Genomic DNA, 16887 nt, shown 5'->3' with positions numbered 1-16887 from the left:
CCCCAGGTCGAAATGTTGCTCAAATAAAAATTTGACAGCTTTGAAAAGTGTGTGTGAACAGCCTCTCCATCCCTGATGTTGCTGGTGGAAAAGTTATATTCTGACCCTAAGTATGACATTTGGAAATCAGGAAATAAATATAGAATATAACCAACCTTGTATACCAGCAATACTGTATATGAGTGTACAAAGCATTTAATTAAAGTCCCCTCCAGTCAAAACTGTTTTTGTTCTTGTTCCTCGAGTTGAATGTTTGAGCTTCACTGTGTAGAAGATGTACGTGCAGAGTTTGACATGAGAATAGGCTTGGACCGATATTAGATATTATCCAATATCGTGATATTTTCAGTAATTTTGCTATATTTTCCACAATACTGAATATTGAACAGCTGTTACAGCACCTTCAGGTATTTACTTTGGGGGAAAAAATGCACGCTGAGCTGTCCTGGCAGTGTCAATAATTGATGAGGTGGGAATGAGACCGGCCCAGTGGAGGTTACTTCAGGCTGATTGGCCTGATGTAGCGGCATGCACCCAATAATCAGAGAAAGTATTGGTTTGTTATCCCAATCAGCAAACTCTACTACGGTAAGAAAACCATGTGGTTCAGCTCTTAATTCAGCCTCCACTATCTGCATTCTATTCTATTATTCTAACTAAATGAAATGAAATGATTATTAGCATAAGTTTAACAAATACCAAGACTTAATTTACTCAATTAAATCACTTATTTATCTCAAGTAACACAAACAAAATACAGACTGTGCACTTCTTGCATAAGGAACTGCAGCTGGAGTTTCATAATTTGTGTTTTGTGCTGTAAGGCCTCTGGCAATTAAACTAATCTTGAGTCTTTGGATAACGCAACAGAGAGGTCTACACTCAATCCAAAATAAAGTAGGTAAAGTCAGAAGTAAGTAAGATTGAGGAGACAGATAATTGGACACAACTCATTATGGGAAAACAAAGCAGGTTATCAAGAGAGTGGAGCATATTTTAGAAACAGGCAGGAAATGTGCAGAGGGAAACAAGTGATGATCACACAATTAGCATACGAGAGTGTGGAGGAAAGAAAATTGGTATTTGTTGTTATAGGAGCGATTGGACCAATTACAGCAGACTCTGAGGTGAAGGAGGACTATATCCCGAGGGGGGCAGTAATGTCACATTAAGGATGCAACATGCAGTAAAAGAAGACGAAGAAGAAAATAGAAGAAGAGGAAGAAGAAGAAGAGCAGGAAAAGAAGAAGAAGAAGAAGAGCGGTGAGTGGTGTTGTTTGTCTGCAATGTCCGTGTGCTTCATAACAACTATTGAACCCTGTTTTAACTGAAATTCAGAGCTTGTTACAGACGACACTTGCTCACTAATGTGCTGATGCACACGTCTAATTAAGTTATGTCAACTTAGTTTGATTTGTCAGCAGGCTATGTTAACATAGCAGCTGGTTAAAGTAACGTTCCAGCTGTCAGAGCGATGTCACATAGCGAGATGATGTAAACCCAATGGAGCATTCCGTCGCTGCACTCGCTAATATTAGCCAACAGCATCTTAAGTTACATGTCACCGAGTTAACTTTAGCATAGCCTCGTTGTTTCTGCTCCTGTTTGCTAGCATTGTCGTTCTGCCAAACTCTGTTTACTTACCGGCTTTGAGTGTATAGTGAGTAAACTCTATATACATGTTCCTTGGTGGCTCACATTTAATTGCTACGTTTTGAAATAGTCAAAATGATCGTTGTTTGCAGCTATCTGGGTAGCCGTGTGTTTTATGCAGTCTCTACCTGTTAATCACTGGTTTAGCATACGGGAAATCCATCATGAGTCAATCATTTTCTGTCCCCGCCCCTTTCAATTGAACACATGTCCCCTACATGTTCACCTGCATTAATGAGGTTTAATTAACCAGAATGACCAACCATTCAAGACACGAGAAGAGCTTTCTCTATGCCTACATGAGACGAGTTCTCTTAACAGTCATGCTGATTTTACAGTATCTGCTGTAAACAATAGGATGCGATGCCTCTTCACATGCCTTACATCAGAGGTTAAAAAGTCCAAATATAAGTTCAAATACATCATTAGTAAAATAATGTTCTCATGTAAAATTGTAACCACAATTCCCCCTTTTGTGTGTGTGTGTGTGTGTGTGTGTGTGTGTGCATGTGTGGCCATAAATACCCCCATTTCTGACATTTTTATATGTCCCACTTTGAATGTATGGGGACAAACACTTTTTGAGAGCCTCTGCTGACTGCCAGCGTCATCGCAGCAGCTGTAGCTCGGAATTGTGGCTGCAATAGAGCTGTGAATGAGAAATTTAGGAAGTTGGTGTCATTCGAGGCATTTGTAAATGTGTGAGTGGGGTTTCCACATTGCTGCTGCAGTGTCGTCTCTGCCCTATGAAACGAAGTCTGCTGTTCCTAGATGGTGCTTGAAAATGCATAAAACATGAGACTCAACAGCCAACACAAACTCAACACTAAGTTGATGAAGGTTCTCAGTCATCCAGGTCATGGTAATTCTAAGTGCTGTATTGTCGGCAGCTGGACTCTCATCCAAGAGGCTCTTCAGTTCTAACTAACTGGAGGGGAGTTTGTGTGGGAGTGTCCTTACAGAGTTGTTAAGGACCCTTGTGAGCTCTGATTTAGTGTCATAGCGTTACATAGTTATAATTAGAAGTGAAAGACGAAAATAGTTCACTTTTTAGGACAGCTTGCATTTAAATGCAAAGGATGGCGACTTTTCTGGATTAGTGTATATCTCCTGAGGTTTTCATGTTCTGCCCACTATCATTCTAGCAACAGCAGGCTTCTGAATCTATTGTGTAGGTCAGCGATCAAATACATTTTTATGTTGCCTGTGATTTGTTTGTTTCAACTAAAACATTACTTCAGTTTTCCCAACTTTGAACTCTGTTACTTCTCAGTTTGTTCACAATATTGTCTCATCATGTCACATCCTGTGAGTGGACTGAGTAGAAATCTATAGTGGGTGAGCGTCACACTACCTGACTGACTGTGTGGTTCTTCTACTTCCAGAAATAGTTTTAACAGTTAAAGATGACGACGTCGTGGAGTGACCGCCTGCAGAACTATGCTGACCTACCAGCCAACATGGATGGTGTGGCAATGAAGAAGTATCGACGTGAAGCTCACCACAGGTACATCTTTGTCAGACTGCAACTTGGAAAAAGTCTTAAATATGCACCAGTCTTATACTCAGTCCCACTGATCTCCCTCCCTTTTGTTGTCCAGCAGACTAACGTAACCAGGGCCACAAAAAAAATTGTTATTATTTTTATTATTATTATTATTTCTTAACTGTATGTTCAATGGATGTCTGGTGTTAATGATAACTGCTGTACAGTATGTACACTGCAGTGTACATACTTAATCGTCGTTGTACAACACCAAGTCAGTTAAAGTTCAGGGAGACCAATCTGTCCATTTAGGAAGCACAAGTACACTGCAGTGTACATACTTAATCGTCGTTGTACAACACCAAGTCAGTTAAAGTTCAGGGAGACCAATCTGTCCATTTAGGAAGCACAAGTGATTGTGAATCAATTTCACCCCCTCATCACAACAACACTACCTGATGGCAGTGGCCCCCCAGCAGGACAATGTGCCCTGACACACCACAAACACTGCTCAGGAACAGCTCGAGGAACACAATAAAGGGCCCAAGGTGTTGACCGGGCCTCCAAATTCCCCAGATCCCAATCTGCTGAGCATCTGTAAGACGTGCTGGAGCAGGTCTGATCCATGGAGGCCCCACCCCCAACATACAGGACCCAGAGGACCCACTATAAAACGCCCTGGTGCCAGACACCACAGGACACCCTCAGAGGTCTTAAGTCCATGTCTTGACAGGTCAGAGCTGTTTTGGCTGCACAAGGGGAACCTTCACAATATTAGGCAGGTGGTCATAATGTTATGCCTGATCGGTGTATATGTATGTATATGTATATGTGTATGTATGTATTAATGTATATGTGTGTGTGTGTGTGTGTGTGTGTGTGTGTGTATGTATGTATGTATATATATATATGTATGTGTGTGTATGTATATATATATATATATATGTGTGTGTGTGTGTGTGTGTGTGTGTGTATATATATATATATATGTGTGTGTGTGTGTGTGTGTGTGTATATGTATATACTGTGTGTATATATGTATATGTATATATATGTGTGTGTATATATATATGTGTATATATGTATATATATATACATATATATATATATATATGTGTGTGTGTGTGTATGTGTGTATATATATATATATATATATGTGTGTGTGTGTGTATATGTATATATATATATATATATGTGTATGTGTGTGTATATATGTATATGTATGTATGTGTGTATATATATGTGTGTGTGTGTGTGTGTGTGTGTGTGTGTGTGTGTGTGTGTGTATGTATATACTGTATGTATATATGTATATATTTCAAGCAATAATGTCAGACATTTACCGGTTCCTGCTTCTTACATTCTTTGTCTGAATCTTTGGGTTTTGGTCTGTTGGTTGGACAGGGTCTGTGAAATCGTGACAAGCATTTTTACACCTTCACGTGGGTCATAGCCATGGCCAGAAGCATTGTGTTTTTCGGGTTGTCCCTCCGTACCTCTGTCCAATTATTTTGAACACGAGATCTCAAGAACGCCTTGAGGGCAATTAATCAAATTTAGCACTGAAGTCCACTTGGACTCAAGGATGAAATATAATTATGACATTGACATTTCATAGACTAAACAACTAACCGATCAATTGTGAAAATAATCTGCAGATTAATCTCTAATGAAATTATAATTATAATTCGCACCTCTTGTTTTTTCCAGATCAAGATTGAACTGAGCTTAATCACCAGATGGAGCTTGTAAAGTGATTTCAGTTTAGATTCAAATGTACAGAGCATGGTAGTTTCTTCCTTGTGCTAGCTTTTACTAGCTCTAATTTCAAAATAAAAAGACATTAATCAAAGTTCACTTTTCTCTCAGTTTCAGTTCAAAGAACATGGAAAGCCGAATGAGAACCTCGATGCAACTGTATCATTTTATTCACCTGGATTAGTTCATTGCATACAAAGAATGGAGCGCTGGTCCCACAAAATCTATTGAGATTTTTTTTTTTTTTTCAAATGCCCCATACGTCTATGACTTACCACAATATAGATTTTGTTCTATAGTATGTAATAGAAGCAAGTGTTATTGTTTGTATTGTGTTTTAACAGGGTCCTGTTTTGCAATAGAATATAGATTATCATTGCCATTATCAGCCATGTAGCAGCAGCCATGAGTTCAATGGTAATACTACATTTATTCTCTATTACAAAGCTTTCCAAGGGATCTGGCTCAAAACCATCCTGCAATGAGGTATGCCATCTTTTTGTCGTTGAAACAAACTGACACAACTGACTTAATGACATATACGTTTTGATGTCCATGATGTGAATTGAGTCTTCATCCAACCCTCATGGAACTCCATGCATACTTACACTGAGTGTTTGGTGGGTTTCTCCCTGTGGAGAAAGCAGCTGGTGGTCATTGTGATATCTTACTGTGAGCTCCCCTGTTCCTGCATCTTTACTTTAATCCCCATGCGTGACAGTCAATCTGACATCATCTCTCACACCATCTGAATGGAAACTCGAGGCCAGTGTGCAGTGTGAGTCAGAATATATGCCCCCACTAGCGCTCAAAAGTTTGGATTCATACCCAAAAAAATGTTTGTTTTCCATTAAACTCAGACTGAAAATCATCAATTAAGTTGTCTAATGAATAGAAAATATAGTCAAGACATTGAAAAAGTTAGAAATAATGATCAAAGAAACCTCCATTTGAAGCATCTCTGACAGATTGGATTAGGATAAAATAGGGTTGAGATGTGGTGACTATGCTGTCCACTCCATTATAGACAGAGTACTAGCTGACTGCTTCTTCATGAGATAGTTCCTTCAAGAATTTGGAGCTGATCATTGAACCATTATCCTGTTGTAGGATAAAGTTGGCTCCAATCAAGCGCCATACACAGGATATGGCCTCTTGTTGTTATTCTAGATCCCTCTAACCCTGTACAAATCTCCCAGTTTATCAGCACCAAAGCACTCCTCCAGCATCTTTTCATTCATACGGAACATCTCAAATGTAAATTTGTCCGTCGATAACATTCCTTTGTCCAATGTCTGTGTTCTTTTGCCCATCTTAATCATTACCTTTTTTGGCCAGTCTCACATATGGCTCTTTCTTTGCTACTCTGCCTATAAGAGTTGAGTTGCCTCTTCTCTGCTGACATTGAGACTGGCGTTATGCAAGGACCATTTAATAAAGCTGCCAGTTGAGGTGTCTGTTTCTCAAACCTGAGACTCAGATGTACTTGTTACCTAGCTCATTTGTGCACCAGGTCCTCCCACTCTTCTTTTTATTCTAGTTTGAGCCAGTTTGCGCTGTTCTTTGAAGGGAGTAGTACACACCTTTTTTATGAGAGAGCAATTGTCTTTGGCCAGTACATGCAAAACCATTTCCTTTTTTGGGGTTGTCTTGCTTTTGCCGCTCCATTGCACCTGTTGTCACTTTCATTTGCACCAAAGCAGGTGAAATGGATTCACAATCACATGTGCTTCCTAAATGGACAGATTTGATATCCCTAAAGTCTAACTGACTTGGTGTTACTGTGACGATTAAGTGTTCCCTTAATTTTTTGAGCAGTGTATTTAAGCTTCATTATCTGATTGTAATCTTCAGGAGATTTTGAAATGGGGTATGTTGCTTTGAGGCAGGGAAGAGTTTCCTCAATCTCTTATAATCATGCTTCTCTCTTCTTTATGGCAGAGGATTCATATGAAATTATGTGGCTACGAATGACCACTTTCAAAGTTTCCCAGAGTGTAGAATACAACACCTCGCCATTATCGTCAAGTTTTTCGATTTGGTAGTAAAATCTTCTATAAATTTCTTCAGAATCACAATCACAATCAGAATTCCTTTATTTGTCCCGCAAATGGGGACATTTCTTTGTTACAGCAGCCAACGGTCAGGAATATTACAATAGACAATAGTAAAAATAAAAAATAAACAATATAATAAAATAAAAAGATAAGAAATAGAATAGACTTGTATAAACATAATATTTACAATATGAACAGTGTAATTACACACAGTGTGGGCTATGATCAGAGATTCATATATTGTGTTTTTTCATACTGTGGACATGGGAAATTGGATGAGAATCTTGAAGTAACTGAAAGACCTTTTCTAAAAAATAGCCTCGTTTATGTTTGGGCTGTAAAATATTCAGTATGGTTAAAGGAAATTAATTATTTACACCACCAAAATGTACCTGCCATAAGGGACTGTGGTCATGGCTGTACAGTGCTGTGAAAAAGTATTTCCCCCCTTACAGATTTCTTTTGTTTTTGCTTTTTTGTCACACTTAAATGTTTCAGATCATCAAACAAATTTTAATATCAGACAAAGATAACCTCAGTAAATACAAAAAGCAGTTTTTGAATGATGATTTAATTTATTAAGGGAAAAAAGCTATCCAAACCAACCTGGCCCTATGTGAAAAAGTAATTGCCCCTCCTTGTTAAATCATGAATTAACTGTGATTAACCACATTTTTTGGAAAGCTGATTTCAATTTCACCAGCTCCACCCAGGCTTGATTACTGCCAGACCTGTAGAATCAAGAAATCACTTAAATAGAACCTGTCTGACAACATGAAGTAAGCTAAAAGATCTGAAAAAGCAAAAAAAAGTTTCCTCCCATTGTCTCGTCATGTACGCAGGCACAGTTGCTGTATAAACAGGGTGAACTGATTTAATATAAATGTCTACTCCCCTCCTTTCCAAAAATGTTGCAACCTCCTTCGGGTCATTAAACACCTCCTCCTGTTGTATTCCCACAATCTTAACATGGTGCCTATGGGAGTGGGCCTCTTAAGTCCAGCAGTTTGGTCTGGAGCTGGCTGTTATGCTTTGCTAGCTCCAAGTACTTAGCTTCCAGCTCTTTTATGTGTGCTTCAAGGTCACTAGTGGTTTGCTCTTGGTTAACCATACGGGCCTGTAGGTCAGTCTGTGATGCGACGAGGGACTGAAAGTTGACCTCAGAAGCGCCAAAGCGTTCATTAATACCATGCAGGACTGACTTGGCCATCTCTTTGTACAGTTCCTTGCATATAACATACGTTTTGTCTGGTGGTGTCTCCTGCCTGGAGAGAGACCTGTTAGCTGAGCTGTTGCTAGCATCCATCCTTGACAGTGGATGGATTTGTCTTTGTTGGAGGCATTTGTTTTCCGAGTTGTTGAACTTGCCCGTGCCCTTGGTTTGTTCAGACTTCACCTCGACCCTGCATAGTATGACATGACGACTACAAACCAACTTCCAAACACACATACCCCAATTTACAAACGAAACGACAACAACAACAAAAGACAAAAACCCCAGATACTTTTCATGGATTTCATGGATACTTGGAATTTTCCCAAAACCCATGTGAGCTGCTACGGAGCCTTTCAAGATGTATCCCTGAGACAAGTTCCCTAATCCATCAAGAAAAACAAGGAGCACTAGTAGCAATTCCATTCCTTTATAATTACTGTCTTTGCCACTCACAAACCGAGCATAAGAGTCTGCGAGTGAAAGAGAGACTTCGGAACAACCAAAAAGGCAATCAGTGCATCAGATTCAATATTTAGATCATACATTTTACAATACCAACTAAAGATATCCTGCCAAAAAGGGACAATCTAATGATTTTGATTAATTATAGGTAACATTAGGATATATTTTGTTCATGTTTTTCTGTAGAACAGTGTAATATATGCTTAACTTTAAACTGGATCAGTTGCAACCTTGCATTACTTGAACCTTGATGGATCCTCTCCATCCCTTCCCTCCACTGCACCTCAGGCAACTCCACACCAAGATCTGCCTCCCAGGCAGATTTGATATATTCAGATGATGCAACCGTCATATTGGAAAACAATAAAATACATTTTGACACAAGGTGTTTGGAATCAGGTTGTTACCTCATTATAACGGAATAAATGGGCTTGCGGAAGGGAGTGTGTTTATATCAGCTCCATAAAAGATGCAAAGTGATTATTTATGTACAAGTCTGCAAATGTTTTCAGACCTTTATCCCTCCAGTGAATAAAGGCTCGATCTGATTGAGATGGAACAAAAGTATGATTGGAAAAAATACGAAAATATAGAAAATTCAGGTGCTTGAACTACCAATTTGATTTGTTTTAATGTTTTGATTGAGTTTTGTAGGACAAGGCTATCTTACACTAGATTTAATGGATAATCTTTTTCCAGCTGAAAAATAACTGTTTGTCACTACAAGACTCCAGTTGCAGCCACTTGGGTGTAGCAGGGAACACACTTGTGAATGTCCATTTATTCATTGATTCACTCATCTACTTGCTTATGCCAAATACAGGTGTGTGTGATTAATTTCGATTGATTAATCACAAGGCTTGTAATTAATTAGAATAAGTGTTTTAATTGCTTGACAGCCCTAGTTTTAAAACAAGTCCTTATCTACTTCAGTTGTTGAGGAGAATGCTGCAACACTGTTTTACTGTGAAGCTCCTGAAATATGTTGTGGACTACAAACTTTAACTGACTTTACATCAGCACAGAGTTACGTAGATAATGACTGAATTTTCATTTTTGCTGCAACTTATCCTTAACTTAAACATTAAGTTTTCTTTTAGTATGGTAATTCCCTCAAACCCAAAAAGATGTGTGTTGTAGGAGGTCTAAATGGTGCAACATTTAATGTTAACTGCCTGCTGTCCTGCACAGCTTGACCACACATTGTTTTCCCCTCCCAGAGTGTTTGTCAACCGAAGTTTGGCCATGGAGAAGATCAAGTGTTTTGGTTTTGATATGGATTACACTCTGGCAGGTAAGTGCAATCTGATCCTTACTACTGTATATGAGCCTTGATGAATACAAAAAGGTCAAACAGTATTGGTCAAAGTGTACACTCTGAGCACTGATTGTCTCATTTGTTCTCACTGACACAGTTCACTAAATGAAGTGGGATCTGTTTGCAAAAACGACATTGAGTGGAATAGGATATATTCCATACATACTTTTTCAGCCCTACTTGATTCTTTTCTGTCATACACACTATTAGTCCTCACACTCTTCACATGTTTGCTCACCTTTCTGAATTTCCTCAGTCCCTCCTGGAATCTGAATTGTAGCACATTTGGCAATATTTTTACATCATTACATTATTCTATAATTCCATCATTTTTCCCAACCCACAGTATTTGTGTAACAAAAGGTAAGACTGGAATAGTGTTTTCCAATTTTCTGCCAAATTGAGCAGGTCTAGACCAAGTTAAGAGGCCATGATATACAAAGCAAATTTGATTGACACAACTTACTTTCATACTGCTGTATGAATACTTTTGACACATATTTTCAGAAGACCTATAATACATTCATTATTGAACCAAACTGCATGGATGTTTTTTGTGACAAAATAGTATGTGTTCCACTCTTTCAGTCACAGAAAAATGAGAATTTATGAAAATTATAAATAAAGATGATAAAGATTGTTTTGGGACAAATGTGTTTGGGTAGCTGTCCAAGAAAATGTAAATGGACAACATTGCTTCATGGTGCAGGTAATTTAATGTCAGAGAAACTCTTGTTGGGTCAGGTTTTGTTGCCTTCATTTTTATGTGTTTGTCTCCCTGTCTGAATAGTGTATAAATCTCCTGAGTATGAGTCGCTGGGCTTCGACTTGACAGTGGAGCGCCTGGTGTCAATTGGATATCCACAAGAGCTGCTCAACTTTGTCTATGACCCCTCCTTCCCCACCAGGCGTGTTCACATTTGGAATCAGTTTGAACACAAGACATGATATTTGACTACTAGTGCAACAAACTGTCACAGTCTCTCAAATTGTGTTCTCTCTGCTTTCGGTCTCTGATTTTCTGTCTTCTCTCACCTGTCTCCTTTCTTCTCAGAGGTCTGGTGTTTGACACAATGTATGGCAACCTGCTCAAAGTGGATTCCTATGGAAATATCCTAGTGTGTGTGCACGGATTCAACTTCGTGAGAGGGTGAGATCCACTACTCCTGCTGAGCTGTCATCATAGTCCACCATATCACTTAAAAAAAAACTGCAATTTACAGGCCTGTACATTTTTGTGTGCATATCACTGGTCCTACAGAAGACTGAAGTTTTGCAGCACAAGCCACGAAATTGTGATATAGAATGAGGTGGCTGTGGCTCAGGAGGGTAGAATAGGTCGTCCAGTAATCAGTAATCGGAAGGTCGATACCCCGGCTACACGTTAAAGTATCCTTGGGCAAAATGTGAATGAATGTGTGTGTGAAAGGCTGAAATTGACAAGTGTTGTAAAGTGAGTGAACAGAAGACTGGAAAAACGCTATATCATTTTCCATTTAACACTGACGATGTCTAAAAACAACCAGAGGTGGTGCAGTTCATCACTTAATCAGGCATGTGACTGACAAAGGACATTGAAAAAACACAAAATCCAAACCTTAATATTATTTGCACATAATGATGAATTGCTTAACACCTTTTGCTGTACAAAATATCCATATTTACACTTCACATGAACAATTCTCACAACATTTATATCCTCATCATACTTCATATATTATTATATATAATATTAATGTGATAACATTACATTTATTATACAGTATACACAAACATGGGAAGCAGTGCAACTAAAAACTAGAATTCAAAAGATTATTTGTTTTGAACAGAATACAACAGATTTAGGTCATTGGCCGCTTTCTGTGGGAAGACATCATTTAAAGGGTTACTCCTCCAATGTTAGACATTAAAGTGTGTTAACAGGTCTTGGGAAGTACTACGGCATATGTATAAAGCCTATGGTGGCTCCAGAGGAAGCTGCATGTAATCTGAAAAACTGCCTTCAGTGATGTCAGTCAGAGGCTAAGTTGCATTGTGGGTAATCAAGGCGCCATCCTTTGAAAAGGAGGAAGAATGCGTGGTCAAAAAAAAGGTCATTGACACTGGCATGGTTATAATGTCACAATAAACTACAGGGAAACACTAAAGGTATCAAAAATTGGACACTGCCTAACAATAGGCATCTGGCCTATAAGCAGCCTTTAAAATGCCTTCTACATACATACATCATACATACAGTGTAATCAAGATCATTTGATAGGCCTCCTTTAAACTTGCTAAATAAGTTTTTACCCACTGTTGGCACTTATAGAACACTGTCTTCGTGAGCAGACCAGTGATGTTAGTATCTTGTGAATCTAACAAGCACAGGAGTGGCAAGATAGTCTTTTCTGATCTCTGCAGAGGGAGCTAATAGAAATGTAATGCTATGCTAAATAATTCACTGTATGTTTCCTGGTTTTTCCTCCCTCGTCACTTGTTACCCTGTGTTTGTATGTATCTGTACTCACTCTACACAGACCTGATATCAGAGAGATGTACCCCAACAAATTTATTCAACGTGGTGACACAGACCGCTTCTACATCCTCAACACACTCTTCAACCTGCCTGGTAAGAAAACAAATCCAAAGTCCTGAAAAAAAAAAGGTTATTACCCTCGATACCAGAGCAGAAATTGATTTAAATTCCATTTTTATAAACCCTGTTGAGACTGAATGGTGTCTAGGGCACACTCATAGCTTAACATAAGTGCATACATGAGGAAACAGGCTGACTGGCAGTGTATGCGGTCAGCAAGCAGCAATAAGCTCCGACCGTCAGCTCTCCACGAGCAGCCAGCCCCAGTCATGTTGATACAGTGTCTGAGTTCAAAATTTTCGGCGGTTGAAGGTTTTCAAAACAAAACAAGAAAGTAATGGGTGTCAAAACGGATGCTCCATTGCCAGGTCTCACAAAAGTGGTTCACAATGGTTCAGCACCAACATTTGCGATGTCCTGGTCTACAAATCTTGATCTCAAGATTTAGGACATGTTTGTCACATGATCATGATTTTGATAGTCAGATTTTTCAGTCAAAATGAAAATTGTGATGCAAAAAGGACCATTCCCACTATTCATGAATCACATCGAAATATGAAACCAACTATTTTTGGGTTTTTTTTTGTTTGTTTGATTGTATTATATTGTGCAGTACTGACTGACTTTGCCTGTACTATATGTTGATTAATCCAATGTGCAAGTGGGTACAAGAAATAGATTCTTATAGTCAAACAGGCAGTTTTGAGCTCACCGGTCAAAAACAAGCTGTTGCTTGATACAGATGCCTCACATCAGCCAAAGACCATCGTTCTGTGTTATTTATTCCAGATTTAATGAATATGCTGTTATTTTCTTTTAATTCACAGTATTTAAATCCTGACCAAGTCTGTAATCATATATCCTTAGTACTATGGTTAAATGATCTGCTGAAATATTGAAATAACATTAAAGTAAAAGTAATGTCTGGTGGGAATCAGTGCCAACGTTATCGAACGTTAACCTTGGATAGGCTAACTAGTGTCAACAGTCACCAATTAACAGACGGCTTAAATCACTAATGGTTGATGGCTGGTGTTCAATCTATTGTGGACTTTAAATAAAGGGGGAAAATGTATTGGCTACACAGTATGTCAGTCAGTAGAACAATCAAAGATAACTGTGTGTTTCTGAGTAATGCCTGCACTTATGTGTCACTCAGATGTGTGAAACACTTTAAAATGTCCAAAATCCTCTTACGGGCAGCTCGCTCAAGAGGTTGAGTGGGTTGTCCAGCAAAGGTTGCTGGTTCAATTCCCCAGATCCCCTGGCTATATGTCAAAGTATGAAAGCTGTATGTTTTATGTCTTACATGTAAAAGCCCACCTCGGGACAACAGTTGAAAATTAGCAATAGCTTTAAAACTCTGCAGCACATTATTCTCTTTGTGTAGGAACTATGTTAAACTGTGTTGTCCCTATTAAATAAATTCAAATAAATAAATAGCTATCCTTGGGCAAGATGATGAACAGGGTGGCACCTTGCAGTGTATGAATGTGCATTTGAATGGTTGAGTGTGTCTAGCCATACAGGCTAATTTTCAACTGCAGTCCAATACAACAGTACAATAACAATACTACTACTCCAGACCATGACAGCTGTCCCTGTCGGGTTGATGGCATATGAGAACACAACACATAGGAGAACAATTTATCACATAGCATATAGGCACTGATAAAGCACATAAGCATATAAGCACATTTAAACATAAGCATTTGAACACAGACAAAAACAGCATAAGCGCACATGGACACAAAACATTAGTAAAGGCAAAAGACATAATCACATCATCCTTACACAAAAAGTGAGAGGAATTTAAATGTTAGTTTGACTCACATTTGCTTTACTAAGCAGTTGTCCTGTGAAAAATGTTAAAAAGAAAATTTGTTCTGCATATTCAAAAAAAATTGATAAAAATATTTATGCGTAAAATGCAGTTCACTGACGAGGCTTTGCATATGATTTCACAGTTTTTATTAGTCTTTATATTGTTGATTTGTCAATACATATTGATGTTTGGGTCTATAGTCAGTCTCACTGATTCTAGTCTTAATTCTTCTTCCTCAGAAACGTATCTGTTTGCGTGCCTGGTTGATTTCTTCAGTAACTGCCCGAGGTACACAAGGTACGGCATATTGAAGCTGTTTGAATTTTATGTATCATTCTCCATAAGAGCCTGTTTATTGACAGTGATCATGTTCAGCAGTGTTGGGGCTAACACGCTACTTTTGAAGTGTGTAACAGTTATGTATTACTTTACACAGTAATTTAGTAATATAACGCATTTCTAATATTTTCCGTAATATTACAGTTACTATGTCCAGTAATGCACTTTAACCTAAAATCTATTTATAGATTATTTTCAACCTGGTCAGACCCACCAGGTCGCCAGCGACCCGTTCCAGCTAGTTCAATACGGCTCATCACGATATACGTACTTGCTGACTTGCTCTAGATGGTTAGATCAGTTAGATTCTCCACATTTCAGTAGTTCAGTTCATTTATTGGAAACCATAAGAACTGAAGCATAATTCATTCAGATTTGCCAACACAGTAAAGCAAATAGACATAAAAAAAAGCAGTCATAAAGTCCTAATTTGAGTCCATTCCTCAATTGTTTATATTCCTTTACTCTGTAAGGGTCCACTGATCAAAAGAGTCGGAAGGGGTTTTTCATCAAATTAATCCAAGTTGTGGATATTATCCTGTGAAGTACATCACTCACTGTCTACTTTATTCATCAAAAACTTCTTTTTTTCTTTTCTTCTCTGTAGTTGTGAGACTGGCTTCAAAGACGGTGACCTGTTTATGTCCTACAAGAGCATGTTCCAGGATGTCCGAGATGGAGTGGACTGGGTTCATTTCAATGTAGAATCATGTCCTTCTCCACATTAAACCTGTTTCCAGTCAGCTGTAGGATATCTCCTGCAGCCAGTTCATTCACAGTCCTCAGTTCACTGATTTTTGTGTTTACACAGGGCTCCTTAAAAGAGAAAACTGTTGAAAACCTGGAGAAGTATGTGGTTAAAGATGTAAGTACACCAACATAATGTTTTTCTTCCACCCGAGTTCTAAAAAAGTTGGACGCTGTGTAAAACATAGATATAAACATAATGATTTTTGAAATCCTTTTTATATATTTATATTTAATGTTAAACATTATTGTGTTTTTGTAAATATACACTATACACATATACACAATTTGATGATAGCAGCACATTTCACAGAAGTTGGGACAGGGGCAACAAAAGACTGGGAAAGTTGTGTGAATCCTCCAAAAACACCTGTTTGGAGCATTCCACAGGTAAACAGGTACTTTGGTAACAGGTGATGGTATCTCAATTGGGTATGAAAGGGGCATCATTGAAAGGCTCGAGCAGGTACAGCTGGCACAAAGGAGAAAAGTGTACTGTGGTCTGATGAGTCCACATTTCAAATTGTTTTTGAAAAAAAAACTGAACTTCTTCAATTGCATTAAGTAAATTTAAGCGTATAAGCTTATTCAACGATGTTGGGAAAGCAAAAAAACGCATCGCAAAAAGGAAAGGTAGCACTTGACCCTACCTACTGTAGCTAGCTGAGCCTGGCGACATAGCAGCCATGGCGGGGAACTCAGAGGAGGACAAGCTCCGCGCTAAAATCAAAACTTAGGAAAAAATGGTCAGCTGTCATTTTCAAGATTTAAGGGTGAAATTCTCCTAGGATAAAGAGTTTTTTTTGTTCTTTTTTATGTATTCATGTGTTCATGTGATGACGTAACAACCCCTAAAATGCCAATGAAATATATTTATTTAAAAAAAAGTCTGCCAAAACATGTCATCTGGCGGCTGTAGGCCTGTTGTATCAACTACAGATTGTTGTTCTACATTTCAAAAGCATGCATCCATGAACGCAGAGAATGTAGTTGGATCTCAAGAGGGAGAACCTCCGGCTGTTATAGGTTTTCTAACGTTTGGACAAAAGAGAATAGCACAGCCCTTTTTCTCTGTTTTTTATGGTCATGTAGCACACATTTAAAAAATATTTGTGTCTTTCTACTGCAGAGACAGCCCAATTATGCAAGGGGACCATCTTTCCAGCTGTGAAATTCTTCTTCCCCTTTAACACTAGCATCTGTGATGGTATGGAGGTCATCTGACTTTCAGAGTGGATAGAAGCATTCTCTTTCTGATTCGCTATCAGTGTTAGGGTTTTCAAAATCCAAGTTTCTACAGGAAACCGCAACAAGAACCTCCTTGCTAGCAACCTACACACTGAATATGGCAAGTCACACTTGTCCTGTCCTGGTCGCTAATGGTATAAACGTAGACAAGCTGCCATGTTGCCTTGTCTTTCGCATTGATTTAGCCATTTAATTGCCTG

At 38.5% G+C, this 16887-nt stretch overlaps 1 protein-coding gene across 2 annotated transcripts in view; it reads left to right on the top strand.

The window, feature by feature from the left end:
• The first annotated feature begins 1120 nt into the window (after positions 1-1120).
• Positions 1121-16887, top strand: part of nt5c2a (5'-nucleotidase, cytosolic IIa) — a 29429-nt gene continuing 13662 nt past the window's right edge. The window contains exons 1-10 of one of the 2 annotated variants that reach the window (XM_084375987.1): positions 1121-1263; positions 3039-3160; positions 5345-5383; positions 9853-9926; positions 10741-10858; positions 11005-11100; positions 12470-12561; positions 14593-14650; positions 15300-15393; positions 15504-15557. In XM_084375987.1, coding sequence (XP_084232113.1) covers positions 3060-3160; positions 5345-5383; positions 9853-9926; positions 10741-10858; positions 11005-11100; positions 12470-12561; positions 14593-14650; positions 15300-15393; positions 15504-15557 — 726 coding nt within the window. In that variant the 5' untranslated portion in view covers positions 1121-1263; positions 3039-3059. The remainder of the gene's footprint in view (positions 1264-3038; positions 3161-5344; positions 5384-9852; positions 9927-10740; positions 10859-11004; positions 11101-12469; positions 12562-14592; positions 14651-15299; positions 15394-15503; positions 15558-16887) is intronic. The other variant, XM_084375988.1, reaches the window with a different exon arrangement.

The sequence above is a fragment of the Pagrus pagrus genome, assembly GCF_965226575.1.
Source record: "Pagrus pagrus genome assembly, chromosome: 15".
Lineage (NCBI taxonomy): Eukaryota > Metazoa > Chordata > Actinopteri > Spariformes > Sparidae > Pagrus > Pagrus pagrus.
This window is presented reverse-complemented; position numbering and strand designations above follow the sequence as displayed.